This window comes from Pseudophryne corroboree, chromosome 4 (genome assembly GCF_028390025.1).
Source record: "Pseudophryne corroboree isolate aPseCor3 chromosome 4, aPseCor3.hap2, whole genome shotgun sequence".
Classification (NCBI taxonomy): Eukaryota; Metazoa; Chordata; class Amphibia; order Anura; family Myobatrachidae; genus Pseudophryne; species Pseudophryne corroboree.
This window is the reverse complement of record NC_086447.1, coordinates 124990733-125012173: the sequence shown is the minus strand read 5'-3', so window position 1 is coordinate 125012173 and position 21441 is coordinate 124990733. Positions and strand designations below refer to the sequence as shown.

Genomic DNA, 21441 nt, shown 5'->3' with positions numbered 1-21441 from the left:
GTCCCTTGGGAACTTTAAGAGTTTAATGGTGTGGGCTGGCTCCTCCCTCTATGCTCCTCCTACCAGACTCAGCCCGAGGAGACGGACATACTTCGAGAGAAGGAAATACACATATAGCCGTGAGAATCACACCAGCTCACACCGAAATGAAAAACCATGCTGACCAGCATGCAACATGGAGAAACCATGCCAACCAGCATGCAACATGGAGAAACCATGCCAACCAGCATGCAACACGGAGAAACCATGTTAACCAGCATGCAACTAACCAGCATGAAATAGGAACAGCAACAGCTGAACCAATTCTTAACTAAGCAAGAATGCAGGAAAACGAAGCACTGGGCGGGCGCCCAGCATCCTCTACGGACTAAGAGAAAAGGATTTATCGGTAGGTAATTAAAATCCTAATTTTCTCTTACGTCCTAGAGGATGCTGGGGTTCCATTTAGTACCATGGGGATGTACCAAAGCTTCCAGTACGGGAGGAAGAGTGCTGAGGTTCCTGCAGAACAGATTGACCAAACTTTAGGTCCTCACCGGCCAAAGTATCGAACTTGTAAAACTTAGCAAACGTGTTCGACCCAGACCAAGTAGCCACTCGGCAAAGCTGAAGAGCCGAGACACCCCGGGCAGCCACCCAGGAAGAACCCACTTTACGTGTAGAGTGGGCCTTAACAGATTTTGTACACGGCAAGCCTGCTGTAGAATAAGCATGCTGGATGGAAAACCTGATCCAGCGAGAATTGTCTGCTTACAAGCAGGACACCCAACCTTGTTGGGATCATAAAGGACAAACAGAGCGGACAAACAGAGCGTCCGACTTTCTGTGATGAGAAGTTCTCTTCACACTTATTTTCAAAGCCCTCACGACATCCAAGGACTTTGAGTAATCAAGGTGTCAGTAGCTACTGGCAACACAATAGGTCGGTTGATATGAAAAGCGGACACAACCTTTGGAAGAAATCGCTGACGCGTTCTGAGTTCAGCTCTATCCTCATGGAAAATCAAGTAAGGGCTCTTGTGCGACAATGCCCCCTGTAACAGCCTTCCAAGTAAGAAACTTTACGTCCACCTCCTGCAAAGGTTCAAACCAATCCAATGTCAGGGACTGCAACTCCACATGAAGATCCCAAGGTGCTGTAGGAGGCACAAAGGGTGGTTGGATGTACAGAACTCCTTTCAAGAATGTCTGAACCTCAAGGAGGGCAGCCAATTGTTTCTGGAAGAAAATGAACAAGGCCGAAATCTGGACTTTTATGGAGCCCAAGCGTAGGTCCACATCCACACCTGTTTGCAGAAAGAGGAGAAACGTCCTAGATGAAACTCCACCGTAGGAAACTTCTTGGATTCACACAAAGACACATACTCTACCAAATCCGATGGTAATGTTTTGACGTTACTCCCTTCCTAGCATGTAGGAATTACCTTTTTTCGGAATGCCTTTCCGAGCTAAGATCTGGCGTTCAACCTCCATGCCGTCAAACATAGCTGTGGTAAGTCTTGCTAAGCGAACGCCCCCCTGTTGAAGAAGGTCCTCGCGAAGAGGAAGAAGCCTCGGATCCTTCAAGAGTAATCCCAGAAGCCCTTCTTGGTCAGTCCGGAGCAAAGAGGATCACCTGAACTCTTGTTCTTTTTTATTAGTTTGAGAATCCTTGGGATGAGTGGAAGTGGAGGGAACACACACACTGACTGGGACACCCACAGAGTTACCAGGGCGTCCACTGTCACTGCCTGTGGGTCTCTTGACCTGGAACAGTACCACCGAAGCTTCTTGTTGAGGCGAGAGGCCATCATGTCTATCTGAGGTAAACCCCATCGGCTTGTTACCTCTGCGAATACCTCCGGATAGAGGCCCCAATCTCCTGGATGGAGATCGCGTCTGCTGAGCAAGTCTGCTTCCCAGTTGTCCACTACCGGAATGAAGACTGCCGACAGTGCTAGCGCGTGTCTTTCTGCCCAGAGGAGGATTCTCGTTACCTCTGACATTGCAACTCTGCTCTTCGTTCCGCCTTGCCTGTTTATGTAGGGCACCGACCTGACGTTGCCCAACTGAACTTGAATGACTTGATCAAGATGTGCCACTTGTAGAAGGCCGTTGTATATGGCCCTTAGTTCCAGAATGTTTACCGGAAAGAGAGCTTTCTGACTTGACCACTTTCCTTGGAAGTCCTCCCCTTGGGTGACTGCTCCCCAACCTCTGAGACTTCTATTCGTGGTTAGAAGAATCCAATTCTGAATCCCGAACCTACGGCCCTCGAGTAGGTGAGAAGTTTGCAGCCACCAGAGGAGTGAATTTCTGGCATTCGGCGACAGGCGTATCCGCTGGTGCATGTGAAGATGTGATCCCGAACATTTGTCCAGGAGAGCCAGTTAGAAGAACCGTGCATGGAATCTTTCGTAATGTAAAGCTTGAGAGAGCAATACTCTAACAGCCTCTCCCTGGAAGATGCTTTTAGCAGCAGATCGTCCAGATATGGAATTATGTTCACTCCCTGTCTGCGGAGGAGTAGCATCATCTCTGTCATACCGAGGGGAACACCCCTCGGCGCTGTGGAGAAGCCAGATGGCAGTGCCTGGAACTGATAGTGACAGTCCAGCAGCTCAAATCTTAGATAAGCCTGGTGAAGCGGCCAGATCGGAACGTGAAGGTACGCATCCTTGATATCCAGGGATACTAGGAATTCCCGCTCCGAAAGACCTGAGATCACCGCTCTCAGAGACTCCATCTTGAATTTGAATTACCTCAAGTAGGGATCAATGTTTGAAGGTCTAATATCGGCCATACCAAACCGTCCGGTTTCGGTACCACACACAGGTTTGAGTAATAACCCTTGTGTTGTAGGTGAGGTGGAACTGGAACAATGACATTTGTTTAGCAAATGTTTGAATAGCTTCCAGTAGTAGTGTACTTTCTGGTACTGCCGCCTCACAGATTATTACTAGCTTCTCGGACAGAAACTCCAGTCTGCACCCCTGGGCAACCTAACCGTTTCCAGGGGTCTAGGCAGGTTATCGCCCAGATGTTTAACTGAAATCTCTTTAGCGCTCCCACCTGACGGATCCCCAGGCAGTGAGGTCCACCCACAAACCGAAGGGTTTGAGAAGGCAGAATCCGAAATCCGTCCCTGGGAACCTGGCGGTGCAGGTTTTCTGGATTTTCCCCAACGTCCTCTAAAGGAAGTGAAGGAATCTTCGTACTCATGTTTACACCTTGCGGTTCGAAGGGATTCCAGTGTAGGTCTAGGATATAATTTCCTGGTCTGTGCAGCTGCGGAAGGAAGATATGTCGACTTACCCGCAGTTGCCATGGACATTCACGTATCCAGTGCGTCCCAACAGGGGATCACCTGTGAATGGCGGACCCACCATACCTTTCTTGGATTCTGTATCTGCAGTCCATTGGTGTAGCCACCTTCCCCTGCTCATCTAAACTGCCAGAGAAGTGGCCCCCACGTGACGCAGGCCAATCTCCTTCATGGCCTGTAGAATCATGTAAGTGACATAGAAACAAGCAAATGTCACTCCTACAGTATACATAGAATCTAAATCATCAAGTAAGGAGCCTGACCACGTAACTATAGCCCCAAAGATCTATGCAAGCGAGGGTCTCTGAGCGACACCTGTAGCAGTGCGCAGTATTAGAGAGTAGTCTCAATCTGCGATCAATCTAATGCTTTATGGAGGTTGTACCAGGGACAGGTAACACAACCTTCTTTGACAATTTAGACACTCTTTTAGGGATGTGGATTATATCTCTGGGTGTATTCAGGTTTTCCCAAATAATAAGAATTTACTTACCGATAATTCTATTTCTCGTAGTCCGTAGTGGATGCTGGGGACTCCGTAAGGACCATGGGGAATAGCGGCTCCGCAGGAGACTGGGCACAAAAGTAAAGCTTTAGAACTACCTGGTGTGCACTGGCTCCTCCCCCCATGACCCTCCTCCAAGCCTCAGTTAGGATACTGTGCCCGGACGAGTGTACACAATAAGGAAGGATTTTGAATCCCGGGTAAGACTCATACCAGCCACACCAATCACACCGTATAACTTGTGATCTAAACCCAGTTAACAGCATGATAACAGAGGAGCCTCTAGAAAAGATGGCTCACTACAGCAATAACCCGATTTTTTTGGTAACAATAACTATGTACCAGTATTGCAGACAATCCGCACTTGGGATGGGCGCCCAGCATCCACTACGGACTACGAGAAATAGAATTATCGGTAAGTAAATTCTTATTTTCTCTGACGTCCTAGTGGATGCTGGGGACTCCGTAAGGACCATGGGGATTATACCAAAGCTCCCAAACGGGCGGGAGAGTGCAGATGACTCTGCAGCACCAAATGAGAGAACTCCAGGTCCTCCTCAGCCAGGGTATCAAATTTGTAGAATTTTACAAACGTATTTGCTCCTGACCAAGTAGCTGCTCGGCAAAGTTGTAAAGCCGAGACCCCTCGGGCAGCCGCCCAAGATGAGCCCACCTTCGTTGTGGAATGGGCTTTTACAGATTTTGTCTGTGGCAGGCCTGCCACAGAATGTGCAAGCTGAATTGTACTACAAATCCAACGAGCAATAGTCTGCTTAGAAGCAGGAGCACCCAGCTTGTTGGGTGCATACAGAATAAACAACGAGTCAGATTTTCTGACTCCAGCCGTCCTGGAAACCTATATTTCCAGGGCCTTGACAACGTCTAGCAACTTGGAGTCCTCCAAGTCCCTAGTAGCCGCAGGCACCACAATAGGTTGATTCAGGTGAAACGCTGAAAACCACCTTAGGGAGAAACTGAGGACAAGTCCTCAATTCCGCCCTGTCCGAATGGAAAATCAGATGAGGGCTTTTACAGGATAAAGCCGCCAATTCTGACACGCACCTGGCCCAGGCCAGGGCCAACAGCATGACCACTTTCCATGTGAGATATTTTAACTCCACATATTTAAGTGGTTCAAACCAATGTGACTTTTGGAACCCAAAAACTACATTTAGATCCCAAGGTGCCACTGGAGGCACAAAAGGAGGCTGTATATACAGTACCCCTTTCACAAACGTCTGAACTTCAGGGACTGAAGCTAGCTCTTTTTGGAAGAAAATTGACAGGGCCGAAATTTGAACCTTAATGGACCCCCATTTCAGGCCCATAGACACTCCTGTTTGCAGGAAATGTAGGAATCAACCTAGTTGTTCCTCCGTCGGGGCCTTACTGGCCTCGCACCACGCAACATATTTTCGCCAAATGCGGTGATAATAAGAATTTACTTACCGATAATTCTATTTCTCGGAGTCCGTAGTGGATGCTGGGGTTCCTGAAAGGACCATGGGGAATAGCGGCTCCGCAGGAGACAGGGCACAAAAAAGTAAAGCTTTACTAGGTCAGGTGGTGTGCACTGGCTCCTCCCCCTATGACCCTCCTCCAGACTCCAGTTAGGTACTGTGCCCGGACGAGCATACACAATAAGGGAGGCATTTTGAATCCCGGGTAAGACTCATACCAGCCACACCAATCACACCGTACAACTTGTGATCTAAACCCAGTTAACAGTATGACAACAGAAAGGGCCTCTTAAAGATGGCTCCTTAACAATAACCCGAATTAGTTAACAATAACTATGTACAAGTATTGCAGATAATCCGCACTTGGGATGGGCGCCCAGCATCCACTACGGACTCCGAGAAATAGAATTATCGGTAAGTAAATTCTTATTTTCTCTATCGTCCTAAGTGGATGCTGGGGTTCCTGAAAGGACCATGGGGATTATACCAAAGCTCCCAAACGGGCGGGAGAGTGCGGATGACTCTGCAGCACCGAATGAGAGAACTCCAGGTCCTCCTTTGCCAGGGTATCAAATTTGTAAAATTTTACAAACGTGTTCTCCCCCGACCACGTAGCTGCTCGGCAGAGTTGTAATGCCGAGACCCCTCGGGCAGCCGCCCAAGATGAGCCCACCTTCCTTGTGGAGTGGGCTTTTACAGTTTTAGGCTGTGGCAGGCCTGCCACAGAATGTGCAAGTTGAATTGTGTTACAAATCCAACGAGCAATCGACTGCTTAGAAGCAGGTGCGCCCAACTTGTTGGGTGCATACAATATAAACAGCGAGTCAGATTTTCTGACTCCAGCCGTCCTTGCAATGTATATTTTTAAGGCTCTGACAACGTCCAACAACTTGGAGTCCTCCAAGTCGCTAGTGGCCGCAGGCACCACAATAGGTTGGTTCAGATGAAATGCTGATACCACTTTAGGGAGAAAATGCGGACGAGTCCGCAGTTCTGCCCTATCCGAATGGAAGATTAGATAAGGACTTTTATAAGATAAAGCCGCCAATTCAGATACTCTCCTGGCAGAGGCCAGGGCTAGTAACATAGTCACTTTCAATGTGAGATATTTCAAATCCACCTTTTTCAATGGTTCAAACCAATGGGATTTGAGGAAATCTAAAACTACATTTAGATCCCACGGTGCCACCGGAGGCACCACAGGAGGCTGTATATGCAGTACTCCCTTGACAAAAGTCTGGACCTCAGGGACAGAGGCCAATTCTTTTTGGAAGAATATTGACAGGGCCGAAATTTGAACCTTAATGGATCCCAATTTGAGACCCATAGATAATCCTGATTGCAGGAAATGTAGGAAACGACCCAGTTGGAATTCCTCCGTCGGAACCCTCCGATCCTCGCACCACGCTACATATTTTCGCCAAATGCGGTGATAATGTTTCACGGTGACTTCCTTCCGTGCCTTAATCAAGGTAGGAATGACTTCTTCTGGAATGCCTTTCCCTTTTAGGATCTGGCGTTCAACCGCCATGCCGTCAAACGCAGCCGCGGTAAGTCTTGAAAAAGACAGGGACCCTGCTGTAGCAGGTCCCTTCTCAGAGGTAGAGGCCACGGTTCGTCCGTGAGCATCTCTTGAAGTTCCGGATACCAAGTCCTTCTCGGCCAATCCGGAACCACTAGTATTGTTCTTACTCTTCTTTGCCGTATGATCTTCAATACCTTTGGTATGAGCGGCAGAGGAGGAAACACATACACTGACTGGTACACCCAAGGAGTTACCAGTGCGTCCACAGCTATTGCCTGTGGATCTCTTGACCTGGCGCAATATTTGTCCAGTTTCTTGTTGAGGCGAGACGCCATCATGTCTACAATTGGTCTTTCCCAACGGTCTATTAACATGTTGAAGACTTCTGGATGTAGACCCCACTCTCCCGGATGAAGATCGTGTCTGCTGAGGAAGTCTGCTTCCCAGTTGTCCACGCCCGGGATGAACACTGCTGACAGTGCTATCACGTGATTCTCCGCCCAGCGAAGAATCTTGGCAGCTTCTGCCATTGCACTCCTGCTTCTTGTGCCGCCCTGCCTGTTTACATGGGCGACCGCCGTGATGTTGTCCGACTGAATCAACACCGGCTTTCCTTGCAGGAGAAGTTCCGCCTGGCTTAGAGCATTGTAGATTGCTCTTAGTTCCAGAATGTTTATGTGAAGAGACTTTTCCAGACTCGTCCATACTCCCTGGAAGTTTCTTCCTTGTGTGACTGCTCCCCAGCCTCTCAGGCTGGCGTCCGTGGTCACCAGGATCCAATCCTGAATGCCGAATCTGCGGCCTTCTAATAGGTGAGCCTTCTGCAACCACCACAGAAGTGACACCCTTGTCTTTGGTGACAGGGTTATTCGCAGGTGCATCTGCAGATGCGACCCTGACCATTTGTCCAACAGATCCCTTTGGAATATTCTTGCATGGAATCTGCCGAATGGAATTGCTTCGTAAGAAGCCACCATTTTTCCCAGGACTCTTGTGCATTGATGTACTGACACTTTTCCTGGTTTTAGGAGGTTCCTGACCAGATCGGATAACTCCTTGGCTTTTTCCTCTGGAAGGAAAACCTTTTTCTGAACCGTGTCCAGAATCATTCCTAGGAACAGCAGACGAGTTGTCGGGATTAAATGGGATTTTGGAATATTCAGAATCCACCCGTGTTGTTGAGATAGTGCTAAAGCTGTCTCCAGCTGTTCTCTGGACCTTGCCCTTATTAGGAGATCGTCCAAGTATGGGATAACTAATACGCCTTTTCTTCGAAGAAGAATCATCATCTCGGCCATTACCTTGGTAAAGACCCGAGGCGCCGTGGACAATCCGAACGGCAGCGTCTGAAACTGATAGTGACAGTTTTGAACAATGAACCTGAGGTACCCCTGGTGTGCGGGGTAAATCGGAACGTGTAGATACGCATCCTTGATGTCCAAGGATACCATAAAGTCCCCTTCTTCCAGGTTCGCTATCACTGCTCTGAGTGACTCCATCTTGAACTTGAACTTTTTTATGTAGAGGTTCAAGGACTTCAGATTTAGAATAGACCTTACCGAGCCATCCGGCTTCGGTACCACAAATAGAGTGGAATAATACCCCTTTCCTTGTTGTAATAGGGGTACTTTGACTATCACCTGCTGAGCGTACAGCTTGTGAATGGCTTCCAACACCCTCTCCCTTTCGGAAGAGACGGTTGGTAAGGCAGACTTCAGGAAACGATGAGGAGGATCCGTCTCTAATTCCAACCTGTACCCCTGAGATATTATCTGCAGGATCCAGGGGTCTACCTGCGAGTGAGCCCACTGCGCGCTGTAATTTTTGAGACGGCCCCCCACTGTCCCCGAGTCCGCTTGAGAGGCCCCAGCGTCATGCTGAGGTTTTTGCAGGAGCCGGGGAGGGCTTCTGTTCCTGGGAAGGAGCTGCCTGTTGGTGTCTCTTCCCTCTTCCTCTGCCTCGTGGCAGGTACGACAAGCCCTTTGCTCTCTTATTTTTGTAGGAGCGAAAAGGCTGCGGTTGAAAGGTCGGTGCCTTTCTCTGTTGGGGAGTGACTTGAGGTAAAAAAGTGGATTTCCCGGCAGTAGCCGTGGCCACCAAGTCTGATAGACCAACTCCAAATAACTCCTCCCCTTTATACGGCAAAACCTCCATGTGACGTTTTGAATCCGCATCGCCTGTCCACTGTCGTGTCCATAAGGCTCTTCTGGCTGAAATGGACATAGCACTCACCCGAGATGCCAGTGTGCAAATATCCCTCTGTGCATCACGCATATAGATAAATGCATCCTTTATTTGTTCTAACGACAGTAAAACATTGTCCCTATCTAGGGTATCAATATTTTCAATCAGGGATTCTGACCAAACTACTCCAGCACTGCACATCCAGGCAGTTGCTATAGCTGGTCGTAGTATAACACCTGCATGTGTGTATATATTCTTTTGAATAACTTCCATCTTTCTATCTGATGGATCCTTAAGTGCGGCCGTCTCAGGAGAGGGTAACGCCACTTGTTTGGATAAGCGTGTGAGCGCCTTGTCCACCTTAGGGGGTGTTTCCCAGCGCGCCCTAACCTCTGGCGGGAAAGGGTATAATGCCAATAACTTTTTTGAAATTATCAACTTTTTATCAGGAGCAACCCACGCTTCATCACACACGTCATTTAATTCTTCTGATTCAGGAAAAACTGTTTGTAGTTTTTTCACACCATACATAATACCCTGTTTTACGGTATCTGTAGTATCAGCTAAATGTAACGTCTCCTTCATTGCCAAAATCATATAACGTGTGGCCCTACTGGAAAATACGTTTGAATTTCTACCGTCGTCACTGGAATCAGTGCCCGTGTCTGGGTCTGTGTCGACCGACTGAGGCAAAGGGCGTTTTACAGCCCCTGACGGTGTTTGAGGCGCCTGGACAGGCATTAATTGATTGTCCGGCCGCCTCATGTCCTCAACTGACTGTTTAAGGGAAGATAAACCATCACGTAATTCCACAAATAAAGGCATCCATTCTGGTGTCGACCCCCTGGGGGGTGACATCTGCATATTTGGCAATTGCTCCGCCTCCACACCAATATCGTCCTCATACATGTCGACACCACGTACCGACACACACCGCAAACTCACAGGGAATGCTCTAATGAAGACAGGACCCACTAGCCCTTTTGGGGAGACAGAGGGAGAGTCTGCCAGCACACACCACAAAGCGCTATATATACAAGGGATATCCTTATATTAAGTGCTCCCTTATAGCTGCTTTAATATATATATATATAGCCATTAATGTGCCCCCCCTCTCTGTTTTACCCTGTTTCTGTAGTGCAGTGCAGGGGAGAGACCTGGGAGCCGTTCTGACCAGCGGAGCTGTGACAGAAAATGGCGCCGTGTGCTGAGGAGATAGGCCCCGCCCCTTTTTCGGCGGGTTCTTCTCCCGCTATTTTTCCAGTCAGGCAGGGGTTAAATATCTCCATATAGCCCCTATGGGCTATATGTGAGGTATTTTTAGCCTTGTATAAGGTTTATATTTTGCCTCTCAGAGCGCCCCCCCCCAGCGCTCTGCACCCTCAGTGACTGCCCAGTGAAGTGTGCTGAGAGGAAAATGGCGCACAGCTGCAGTGCTGTGCGCTACCTTATGAAGACTGAGGAGTCTTCAGCCGCCGGTTTCCGGACCTCTTCACGCTTCAGCATCTGCAAGGGGGTCGGCGGCGCGGCTCCGGGACCGGACTCCACGGCTGGGCCTGTGTTCGATCCCTCTGGAGCTAATGGTGTCCAGTAGCCAAGCAGCAAATCCACTCTGCATGCAGGTGAGTTTACTACTTTCCCCCTAAGTCCCACGTTGCAGTGATCCTGTTGCCAGCAGGACTCACTGTAAAGAAAAAAACCTAAACTAAACTTTCTCTAAGCAGCTCTTTAGGAGAGCCACCTAGATTGCACCCTTCTCGTTCGGGCACAAAATCTAACTGGAGTCTGGAGGAGGGTCATAGGGGGAGGAGCCAGTGCACACCACCTGACCTAGTAAAGCTTTACTTTTTTGTGCCCTGTCTCCTGCGGAGCCGCTATTCCCCATGGTCCTTTCAGGAACCCCAGCATCCACTTAGGACGATAGAGAAAATGTTTTGCGGTTATATCTTTCCTGGCTTTGATCAGGATAGGAATGACTTCATCCGGAATGCCTTTCTCCTTCAGGATCCGGCGTTCAACCGCCATGCCGTCAAACGCAGTCGCGGTAAGTCTTGGAACAGACAGGGTCCTTGCTGGAGCAGGTCCCTTCTTAGAGGTAGAGGCCACGGATCCTTCCGTGAGCATCTCCTGAAGTTCCGGTTACCAAGTCCTTCTTGGCCAATCCGGAGCCCGAATATAGTGCTTACTCCTCTCCATCTTATAATTCTCAGTACCTTGGGTATGAGAGGCAGAGGAGGGAACACATACACTGACTGGTACACCCACTGTGTTACCAGAGCGTCTACAGCTATTGCCGCAGGGTCCCTTGACCCGGTGCAATACTTGTCGAGTTTTATAAACATGTGGAAGACTTCTGGGTGAAGTCCCCACTTGCTGACAGTGCTATCACATGATTTTCCGCCCAGCGAAGAATCCTTGCAGCTTCTGCCATTGCCCTCCTGCTTCTTGTGTCACCCTGTCTGTTTACGTGGGTGACTGCCGTGATGTTGTCCGAATGGATCAACTCCGGGTGACCTTGAAGCAGAGGTCTTGCTGAGCTTAGAGCATTGTAAATGGCCCTTAGCTTCAGGATATTTATGTGAAGTGATGTCTCCAGGCTTGACCATAAGCTCTGGAAATTCCTTCCCTGTGTGACTGCTCCCCAGCCTCGCAGGCTGGCATCCGTGGTCACCAGGACCCAGTCCTGAATGTCGAATCTGCGGCCCTCTAGAAGATGAGCACTCTGCAACCACCACAGGAGAGACACCCTTGTGCTTGGTGACAGGGTTATCCGCTGATGCATCTGAAGATGCGACCCGGACCATTTGTCCAGCAGGTCCCACTGGAAAGTTCTTGCGTGTAATCTGCCGAATGGGATTGCTTCGTAGGAAGCCACCATTTTTCCCAGAACCCTTTCATTGATGTACTGAGACTTGGCTCGGTTATAGGAGGTTCCCGACTAGCTCGGATAACTCCCTGACTTTCTCCTCCGGGAGAAACACCTTTTTCTGGGCTGTGTCCAGGATCATCCCTAGGAACAGACGACAAGTCGTCGGAATCAGCTGCGATTTTGGAATATTGAGAATCCAATCGTGCTGCCGCAACACTACCTGAGATAGTGCTACACCGACCTCCAACTGTTCCCTGGATCTTACCCTTATCAGGGAATCGTTCAAGTAAGGGATAACTAAAATTCCCTTCCTTCGAAGGAGTATCATCATTTCGGCCATTACCTTGGTAAAGACCCGGGGTGCCGTGGACCATCCATACGGCAGCGTCTGAAACTGATAGTGACAGTTCTGTACCATAAACCTGAGGTACCCTTGGTGAGAAGGGTAAATTGGGACATGAAGGTAAGCATCCTTGATGTCCCGAGACATCATGTAGTCCCCTTCTTCCAGGTTCGCAATCACTGCTCTGAGTGACTCAATCTTGAATTTGAACCTCCGTATGTAAGTGTTCAAGATTTTAGATTTAGAATCGGTCTCACCGAGCCGTCCGGCTTCGGTACCACAACAGTGTGGAATAATACCCCGTTCCCTGTTGCAGGAGGGGTACCTTGATTATCACCTGCTGGGAATACAGCTTGTGAATGGCTTCCAAAACTGCCTCCCTGTCAGAAGGAGACATCGGTAAAGCCGACTTTAGGAAACGGCGAGGGGGAGACGTCTCGAATTCCAATTTGTACCCCTGAGATATCACCTGAAGGATCCAGGGGTCTACTTGCGAGTGAGCCCACTGCGCGCTGAAATTCATTGAGACGGGCCCCCACCGTGCCTGATTCTGCTTGTAAAGCCCCAGCGTCATACTGAGGGCTTGGCAGAGGCGGGAGAGGGCTTCTGTTCCTGGGAACTGGCTGATTTCTGCAGCCTTTTTTCCTCTCCCTCTGTCACGGGGCAGAAATGAGGAACCTTTTGCCCGCTTGCCCACGAAAAGACTGCGCCTGATAATACGGCGTCTTCTTATGTTGAGAGGCGACCTGGGGTACAAACGTGGATTTCCCAGCTGTTGCCGTGGCCACCAGGTCTGAAAGACCGACCCCAAATAACTCCTCCCCTTAATAAGGCAATACTTCCAAATGCCGTTTGGAATCCGCATCACCTGACCACTGTCGTGTCCATAACCCTCTACTGGCAGAAATGGACAACGCACTTAGACTTGATGCCAGTCGGCAAATATTCCACTGTGCATCACGCATATATAGAAATGCATCTTTTAAATGCTCTATAGGCAATAATATACTGTCTCTATCTAGGGTATCAATATTTTCAGTCAGGGAATCCGACCACGCCAAGCCAGCACTGCACATCCAGGCTGAGGCGATTGCTGGTCGCAGTATAACACCAGTATGTGTGTAAATACATTTTAGGATACCCTCCTGCTTTCTATCAGCAGGATCCTTAAGGGCGGCCATCTCAGGAGAGGGTAGAGCCCTTGTTCTTACAAGCGTGTGAGCGCTTTATCCACCCTAGGGGGTGTTTCCCAACGCACCCTAACCTCTGGCGGGAAAGGATATAATGCCAATAACATTTTAGAAATTATCAGTTGTTATCGGGGGAAACCCACGCATCATCACACACCTCATTTAATTTCTCAGATTCAGGAAAACTACAGGTAGTTTTTCCTCACCGAACATAATACCCCTTTTTGGTGGTACTCGTATTATCAGAAATGTGTAAAACATTTTTCATTGCCTCAATCATGTAACGTGTGGCCCTACTGGAAGTCACATTTGTCTCTTCACCGTCGACACTGGAGTCAGTATCCGTGTCGGCGTCTATATCTGCCATCTGAGGTAACGGGCGCTTTAGAGCCCCTGACGGCCTATGAGACGTCTGGACAGGCACAAGCTGAGTAGCCGGCTGTCTCATGTCAACCACTGTCTTTTATACAGAGCTGACACTGTCACGTAATTCCTTCCAACAGTTCATCCACTCAGGTGTCGACCCCCTAGGGGGTGACATCACTATTACAGGCAATCTGCTCCGTCTCCACATCATTTTTCTCCTCATACATGTCGACACAAACGTACCGACACACAGCACACACACAGGGAATGCTCTGATAGAGGACAGGACCCCACTAGCCCTTTGGGGAGACAGAGGGAGAGTTTGCCAGCACACACCAGAGCGCTATATATATACAGGGATAACCTTATATGTGTTTTTCCCCTTATAGCTGCTGTATTTTTAATACTGCGCGTAATTAGTGCCCCCCTCTCTTTTTTTAACCCTTTCTGTAGTGTAGTGACTGCAGGGGAGAGCCAGGGAGCTTCCCTCCAACGGAGCTGTGAGGGAAAATGGCGCCAGTGTGCTGAGGAGATAGGCTCCGCCCCCTTCTCGGCGGCCTTATCTCCCGTTTTTCTGTGTATTCTGGCAGGGGTTAAATTCATCCATATAGCCCAGGAGCTATATGTGATGCATTTTTTGCCATCCAAGGTGTTTTTATTGCGTCTCAGGGCGCCCCCCCCCCCCCCAGCGCCCTGCACCCTCAGTGACCGGAGTGTGAAGTGTGCTGAGAGCAATGGCGCACAGCTGCAGTGCTGTGCGCTACCTTGTTGAAGACAGGACGTCTTCTGCCGCCGATTTTCCGGACCTCTTCTGTCTTCTGGCTCTGTAAGGGGGCCGGCGGCGCGGCTCTGGGACCTATCCATGGCTGGGCCTGTGATCGGTCCCTCTGGAGCTAATGTCCAGTAGCCTAAGAAGCCCAATCCACTCTGCACGCAGGTGAGTTCGCTTCTTCTCCCCTTAGTCCCTCGATGCAGTGAGCCTGTTGCCAGCAGGTCTCACTGAACATAAAAAACCTAAAACTAAACTTTTCACTAAGCAGCTCAGGAGAGCCACCTAGTGTGCACCCTTCTCGTTCGGGCACAAAAATCTAACTGAGGCTTGGAGGAGGGTCATGGGGGGAGGAGCCAGTGCACACCAGGTAGTTCTAAAGCTTTACTTTTGTGCCCAGTCTCCTGCGGAGCCGCTATTCCCCATGGTCCTTACGGAGTCCCCAGTATCCACTAGGACGTCAGAGAAAAGGAGTTTAACGCACTAAATAGTGGGAAGGCATTTTATATATATATATATATATATATATATATACATACATATACACACACATACATATATACACACACACGTATGTGTGTGTGTGTGTGTGTGTGTGTGTGTGTGAGTGTGTGTGTGTGTGTACACATACATACATAAAACATTCCTCATCCCTAATAGCCTCTATATGTTACACCCCTCATGTGTCAGTTGCATTATATGGCAAGTGTACGTTTTTCAGGGTACATAGTTGGGGTGAGAGGCACAGCTGTGGGATTTGATTCCCCAGACATCTCAAACTGTGGCTTCTTCCCAGCATGGGACATATTTAAAGAAATATATGTGAAAGTACACCTTATGAAGGCCACCCCAGGTAAATCTGCCACCGAAGCCTGAGAATTTATACAGTATTGAGCACGGTATAGACTCCTCAGGAGAAGATATACATTCTGCATTACAGGACAAAGTCCCCCAAATATGGTACAGTGGGTTACACACACACAGGAAAATGTGACTACAATTTCCCCCCCCCAGAATACCTTCAGAGAGTCACAGAGTACAAGGAGCCAGCCACACGCGCCCTTACAGGCTTTTATTATGATAAAAAAACGCTCTGACTAGCTGAACCTTAACAGGGTAGCTAGTATCGAATTACACTCCCACCGTATCTATAACACAGTGTTACTTATGTGGAGGGCAGCGCTCCCTGCCAACATCTCTGTTGATGAACTGCAGGGAGAAAATGGCGCTGGTAAGTGCTGGATCTGCTCTGAGAAGTCCCGCCCCCTGTAACGGCACGTCTTCCCGCACTTATTGTATTATACTGGCCTGAGGTATTTCTTCGCTAACAGCAGGATTAGCCCCTGTTAGCAGTGCTGACCAGTGTAGGGTGATTGCGCTGGGCCAGGACGCCCCTCCCAGCGCCGTACACAGTGTGCTGCTGAGCCTTCCGGAGCACAGCCTGTTAGAGCTGCGCTCCCACCTTTGTGCCGCCATTCCCACCGGCGACCCGCTCTCCGGGCCACCAGCGCTGTACTCACCACTTTCTATTTCTTCTGGTTCTGTTAGGGGGTGGCGGCCGTGCTGCGGGAGCGAGCGGTCGCCTCGTGGGCTTGCGATCAGCACCCTCAGGAGCTCAGTGTCCTGTCAGCGGAGATAGAGACCCATTAACTTCTAAAGTTGGTTCCTACTCCCCCCACCCTAAGTCCCACGAAGCAAGTAGGCTGCTGCCAGCAGCCTGCCTGAACCTAACTAAACTCAGAAAATAATAAAACTAGAAAAATTCCTAAGAGCTCCCCTAGCTGTGACCAGCTCCTCCGGGCACATTTCTAAACTGAGTCTGGTAGGAGGGGTATAGAGGGAGGAGCCATCCCACAATATTAAACTCTTAAAGTGCCCATGGCTCCCAAGGGACCTGTCTATACCCCATGGTACTAAATGGAACCCCAGCATCCTCTAGGACGTAAGAGAAAATAGAATATACAGGATTTTAACAAGTACAGACACGGTCTGCGTTCGCTCTGTTCCTATCTAATCTGTGTAAGAGCAGTCTAATGACTGACAAATTAGTTACCACAATCTGGTTTCGGACGTCACTCAGGGTTTCCCAATAGTCATCAATGGAGAGCTGCAAATCTACAAATACATTAGGCGACCATATAGCTAACAGAAAACCTTCAGGCCACAGCAATCCGCCTTTACCAGATCACTGCCTATTCTCATTACAGCTTATGATCATTCACATGTAACAGCTTCAAGGGCAGGCATGCCCTTGGAAAAAAGTTGACAATTTTTCTTTTGGGTGTAAATTTGTATGTTTAACCATACGTAAGCCAAATTGGTAGAAACCTGTATCCTCGCAGGCTCACTTTGCTTGCCACACTTCAGGCAAGGTGTCTTGCTCTGCTACCGCTGCTCTAGGCAAAGGTTACTATTCCCAATCCCAGTCCACGGGTATGTTAAAGGATGAAAAGTTGAAAAAAATATTTTAAAAACTCCTTTAAAAAAAAAAAAGAAACTTGTCTCAACCTTATTGACTGTCAATCTATCATCCGGAACCCGGAGGCCCCCCAACATGCTCTAACTGTATATATTCCAAAAAAGGAATACATCTCTACATCAATATACTGTATTATGTTATCAAACAAAACAGAATTAAATGCGCTCAGTCCACAGCTAATGTTCACCTATGATTTCTCTAGTGGTGATATGTATATTTGGCAAAATGTTCTGTAGCGCTTCCATGCATTTTTTGTAGTTGTTCTAGAAGTTTGTACTGGCTGCCTTTAGGTGTAGGTAGCTGCCAGTCCTTTCCCACCACACATACATTCTCCTCCACTGCTTTCAGCTACTTTCAGGTACTGTAGATGCAATCGGAAGCAAGGCAGGTAAAGTAGAGTAATCTGAAGAACCAAGGTATGGTGACTGACAGAGTACAAAAATAATAATAACCTGCCCTACAAAACTACCCTGGTCCACTAAGCTTAGAACCAAAGGCATACAGGTCTTTCAAATATACAGAGTTGTGCAAAAATATACAGTTAACAGCAGGTAAACATAGGTAATTTTACTCTGGAGGTATCTAACACTGAAAATGCAACTGTTACCAGTGATTCACAGGCTCCAAATACTACCTAGCTGTTCGTCACCATACTGTGGTATGACCCAAATCATAGACAATCAAATAAAAAAAAAACCTGAACAAATCCTCACATATTAACAAGCCCATGGTTACTTACACTCGCTAATCATTCTTATAAAAGAACTCTCTGAAGAAGCCATAAATTAGTAGTGAAACGCGTTAATCAAAACAGATCACTCAGGATAAACTCTGATCAACGCTACACTAATTATTACTATTAGTTTGTATTTTTATTCAACTCCTTATTTGTTCATCATTTTAGTTTTCATTACTCATTTTAGATCCTATCCTAGTATTAATCTTTAATGACTATTTATTCTACTACCCAAATATACGACAACTAACCTACACCCATTAGTTACATCGATTGGGACTAGCTAGAGACATGACCGAAGGACCATGCGGCTCTCCAAGAAAAAAGCACCTTAACAGTATTTGGAACAATGAAAGTGTTGAAAAGTTAATTTGGATCCCTGTGAGATTCATTTATATGCATCAGTCATTGCTTATTCATATATTTTTATTATTTACATTTTTCTATTCAGTTCATATAATATTTCACTTCTAAGGAAACAGCTACCTATAGCCAGGCTGAGAATGCCCCATGTCTCTGCACGACATCTTGCGGCGGCAGCTGAATCTCTCACACATGCCGGGTCTGCACTGTCGTTGCGGCAAAACATACAGCTCCCTCCGTCAGCAGCTACTGGGCAGAGACTCCCGCAGTTCCCCGTATGTGATCTCAGGTGTTTTTTAAAGCGGCAATCATTTACAAGGCAAAAACAAGGCAACGTTTCCTCAGCCTCCACTGGGGTATTTGTTGTGCACCCTCTCTTCCTCCTCGATAACCACCAAATGGTGCCCCTACACCAATACAGCTGCCTGCCAATAGGACACAAAGACCACACCCACAGCGCTCCATGGCTACGCACAAGCACAGTATCACTGCTTGTAGAGTTTATAGGTGGAAGGCGCTACACTGAGCGCGCACACATGAAAGAACCCCAACCACAGCCGAGCATAGTAATGCATCTCTCCCTTCCCAACACTACCTCTCTGTCAAGAAGGCGTAGATGAGGTTCTTGGCATGTTTGGAAATTTCCACATCTTCTGGAAAGTTTAAGGAATTCTTGTGATCCATGATTTTACTATAGGTGCCCACCAGGGAATCAGCATAAAACGGAGTGTCCCCTGGAGAAAACAAAAAGATGCATACAAAAGCATTAGTAATTAGTTTTTGTTTTGCAAAGACATTTTTGATAGTAGTTATAAAATTTCTATGGTCGGCTCAAGATTAAATAGCACCTTTGCCCCATATCCATTACAGGCAGCCATTTTTGGGGCTGAACCAATATTGATTCGCTTATAAGAAGTGCCACAATGCACAGCCACAGCCTTCGTCACGTCAAGTGCCATTGTGCTTGTATACAGATTCAGCCGCACACAGATATACAACTGTTGCACAGGAACTGGCAACTCACCCGAGCCAGGCGTCCCACGCCACATGGCGTACTGAGACTAAAGAATAATTTTCCAAAATGAAATGTTTTCTAATTAAAATCATGCTCGGTACAATAAAGGTAATGAAGCATTCCTGAAAAAGGAACTGCTGTCTGAAAAACCCAAACACTCTAAAATTCCTTAACAACACGACCAAAACAAACTGCAGACTGGCATAAAAGAGTTTGTTCTCAACCAATCTTTCGAAAGACAGCATGTGTGTGTTCCTTTATTGGCCAACTTCAGGCAGAAGCTCTATTACAAGTTTGAGAAGTTGTAGTACCCAGTATAACGATCTTAATGAAACAAACATATTTTTAAGTGAAATTAGTAATTTATGATGAACATGGCTAAGAATAGGCGATGCACAAAACTCTCAGCACTATGTGTGCAAATACGAAGAGCTTGGGAGATAAAAGTCCAGAACTGCAATAGTGACCAGGGATGATTTGGATATTGTGGCTATTACTAAGTCTTGGTGCAATGAAAAACATGACTGGAACTTGGCTATACTGTGTTACACTTTAAAAAATGACAGAATGGGAAAGATTGGAGGAGGGGTAGCAATGTATGTGAAAGAGAGCATTAACGCTACTTTAATACAAAATATTGACAAAAAAACTAAGGCCCTTTGGATGACCATAAAACAGGAAGAAAAGGGCATTATTCACACTTTAGTGATCGATAAACCACCTGGCAAGGGGGAAATACTGGACAGGAAAGTGTTGCAGAACATCACTAAAATTGCTTTAAAAGAGGTGGTAATAATCATGGGAGACTTTTATCTCCCTTATGTTAACTGGGAGGGCTCTTCTTCAAGTTCCACTAGAAGTGGTGACTTTCCAAATTCCTCGCAGGGAACATACCTCATGCAATTCGTGAGGGAGCCCACACGCAAAGATGCAATATTAGATATAATACTCATAAATGGCGACCGAATATCAGACATAAATGTGGGAGAAAACTTAGGATCTAGTGACCATCAAGCAGTATAATGACTGGGAACAACCCAAAAAAAAAAAAAAAAAAAAGGGCTGGATTTCAAGAAGGCTTATTCTGCAGAGATAGGGAATTTGTAAGCAATTCAATGGCAGATTGGAGGAACTTGGAAGGAGTGCAGGAGAGGTGGGAAAAATGAAAAAGTGAAATACCAAAAGCAACAGACCTTTGTTTCAATAGGTTTAGGAAAAGAACAAGGAAAAGGAAGCCAGTGTGGTTTACAAAAGAAGCAGCAACTAGTGTGAAAGCAAAATAGATGGCAACTTAGAAAATATAAGCAGACTCAAAATAATGAGGACAAAGGAGTATATGGTCAGGTGGAAGGAGGCTAATAAGGTGATCAAGCGTGCAAAGGCACAAGTTGAGGAGAGAATGGCCCAGTCAGTAGGTACAGGGGGCAATACTTTTTTCAGGTATGTAAGGGGAAGGAGAAAAGCAGACAGGGATAATAAGACTTAAAACAGAGAGTGAGACTGGTCAGAGGAGACAGATCATCTAAATAATTATTTTTACTTAGTATTCACTACAGAAAGAGAGGGAAAAGGAACAAGTGTTACGTTGTAAGAATATTCATAAAAATATGAGGTAGATACAAGTACACTTACAGAGGAGAGGGCCCTAACAGAACTCTCAAAACTGAAAGTAGATAAATCAACAGGGCCACATAGGATACATTTAAGGATACTTAAAGAGCCTAAAGGGGTGCTGGTAACCACATAAACAGAATTATTTAACCAGTCGCTATCTACAGGAGTAATTCCAGAGGACTGGAAAAATAGCACAGGTAGTACCACTGCACAAAAGTGGAAGCAAGGAAGAGGCAAGAAACCAGTGAATCTTACATCAGTAGTAGGGAAACGGATGGACACAATATTAAAAGTAAAAAATGTTGAGTATCTCAAATCCAGCAATTTACATGATCCCAAAAAGCATGGATTTATTGGGGAGAGATCATGCCAAACAAATCTTATTGACTTTTTTGACTGGATGACTAAAATAATAGATGAAGGAAAGGTCATCAATGTAGCATATCTACACTTTAGTAAGGCTTTTGAGACAGTCCCACATTGCAGACTGCTAAAAAGACTCAAAAGCGTGGGTTTGGAGTCTAAGATGGTTGAATGGATAAGAACTTGGTTGCAGGATAGGAAACAGTGGGTTGTAGTAAATGGAGGGCAGTCTCAGGAGGGAAAGGTTACAAGTGGTGTACCCTAAGGATCTGTACTTGAACCAGTGCTCTTTAATATGTTTGTAAGGGACAATGGTATTAAAGGGAAAGCATGCCTTTTTGCAGATGACATAAAAG

General features: G+C 47.1%; 1 protein-coding gene across 6 annotated transcripts in view; it reads right to left on the bottom strand.

Annotated features, from left to right (window-relative positions):
* The window catches only part of ROCK2 (Rho associated coiled-coil containing protein kinase 2), a 345550-nt gene that overhangs the window by 91788 nt on the left and 232321 nt on the right, over nucleotides 1-21441 (bottom strand). For all 6 annotated transcript variants that reach the window (XM_063915404.1, XM_063915405.1, XM_063915403.1 and 3 more), the window contains exon 7: nucleotides 18689-18827. In XM_063915404.1, the coding sequence (XP_063771474.1) occupies nucleotides 18689-18827 (139 nt within the window). The remainder of the gene's footprint in view (nucleotides 1-18688; nucleotides 18828-21441) is intronic.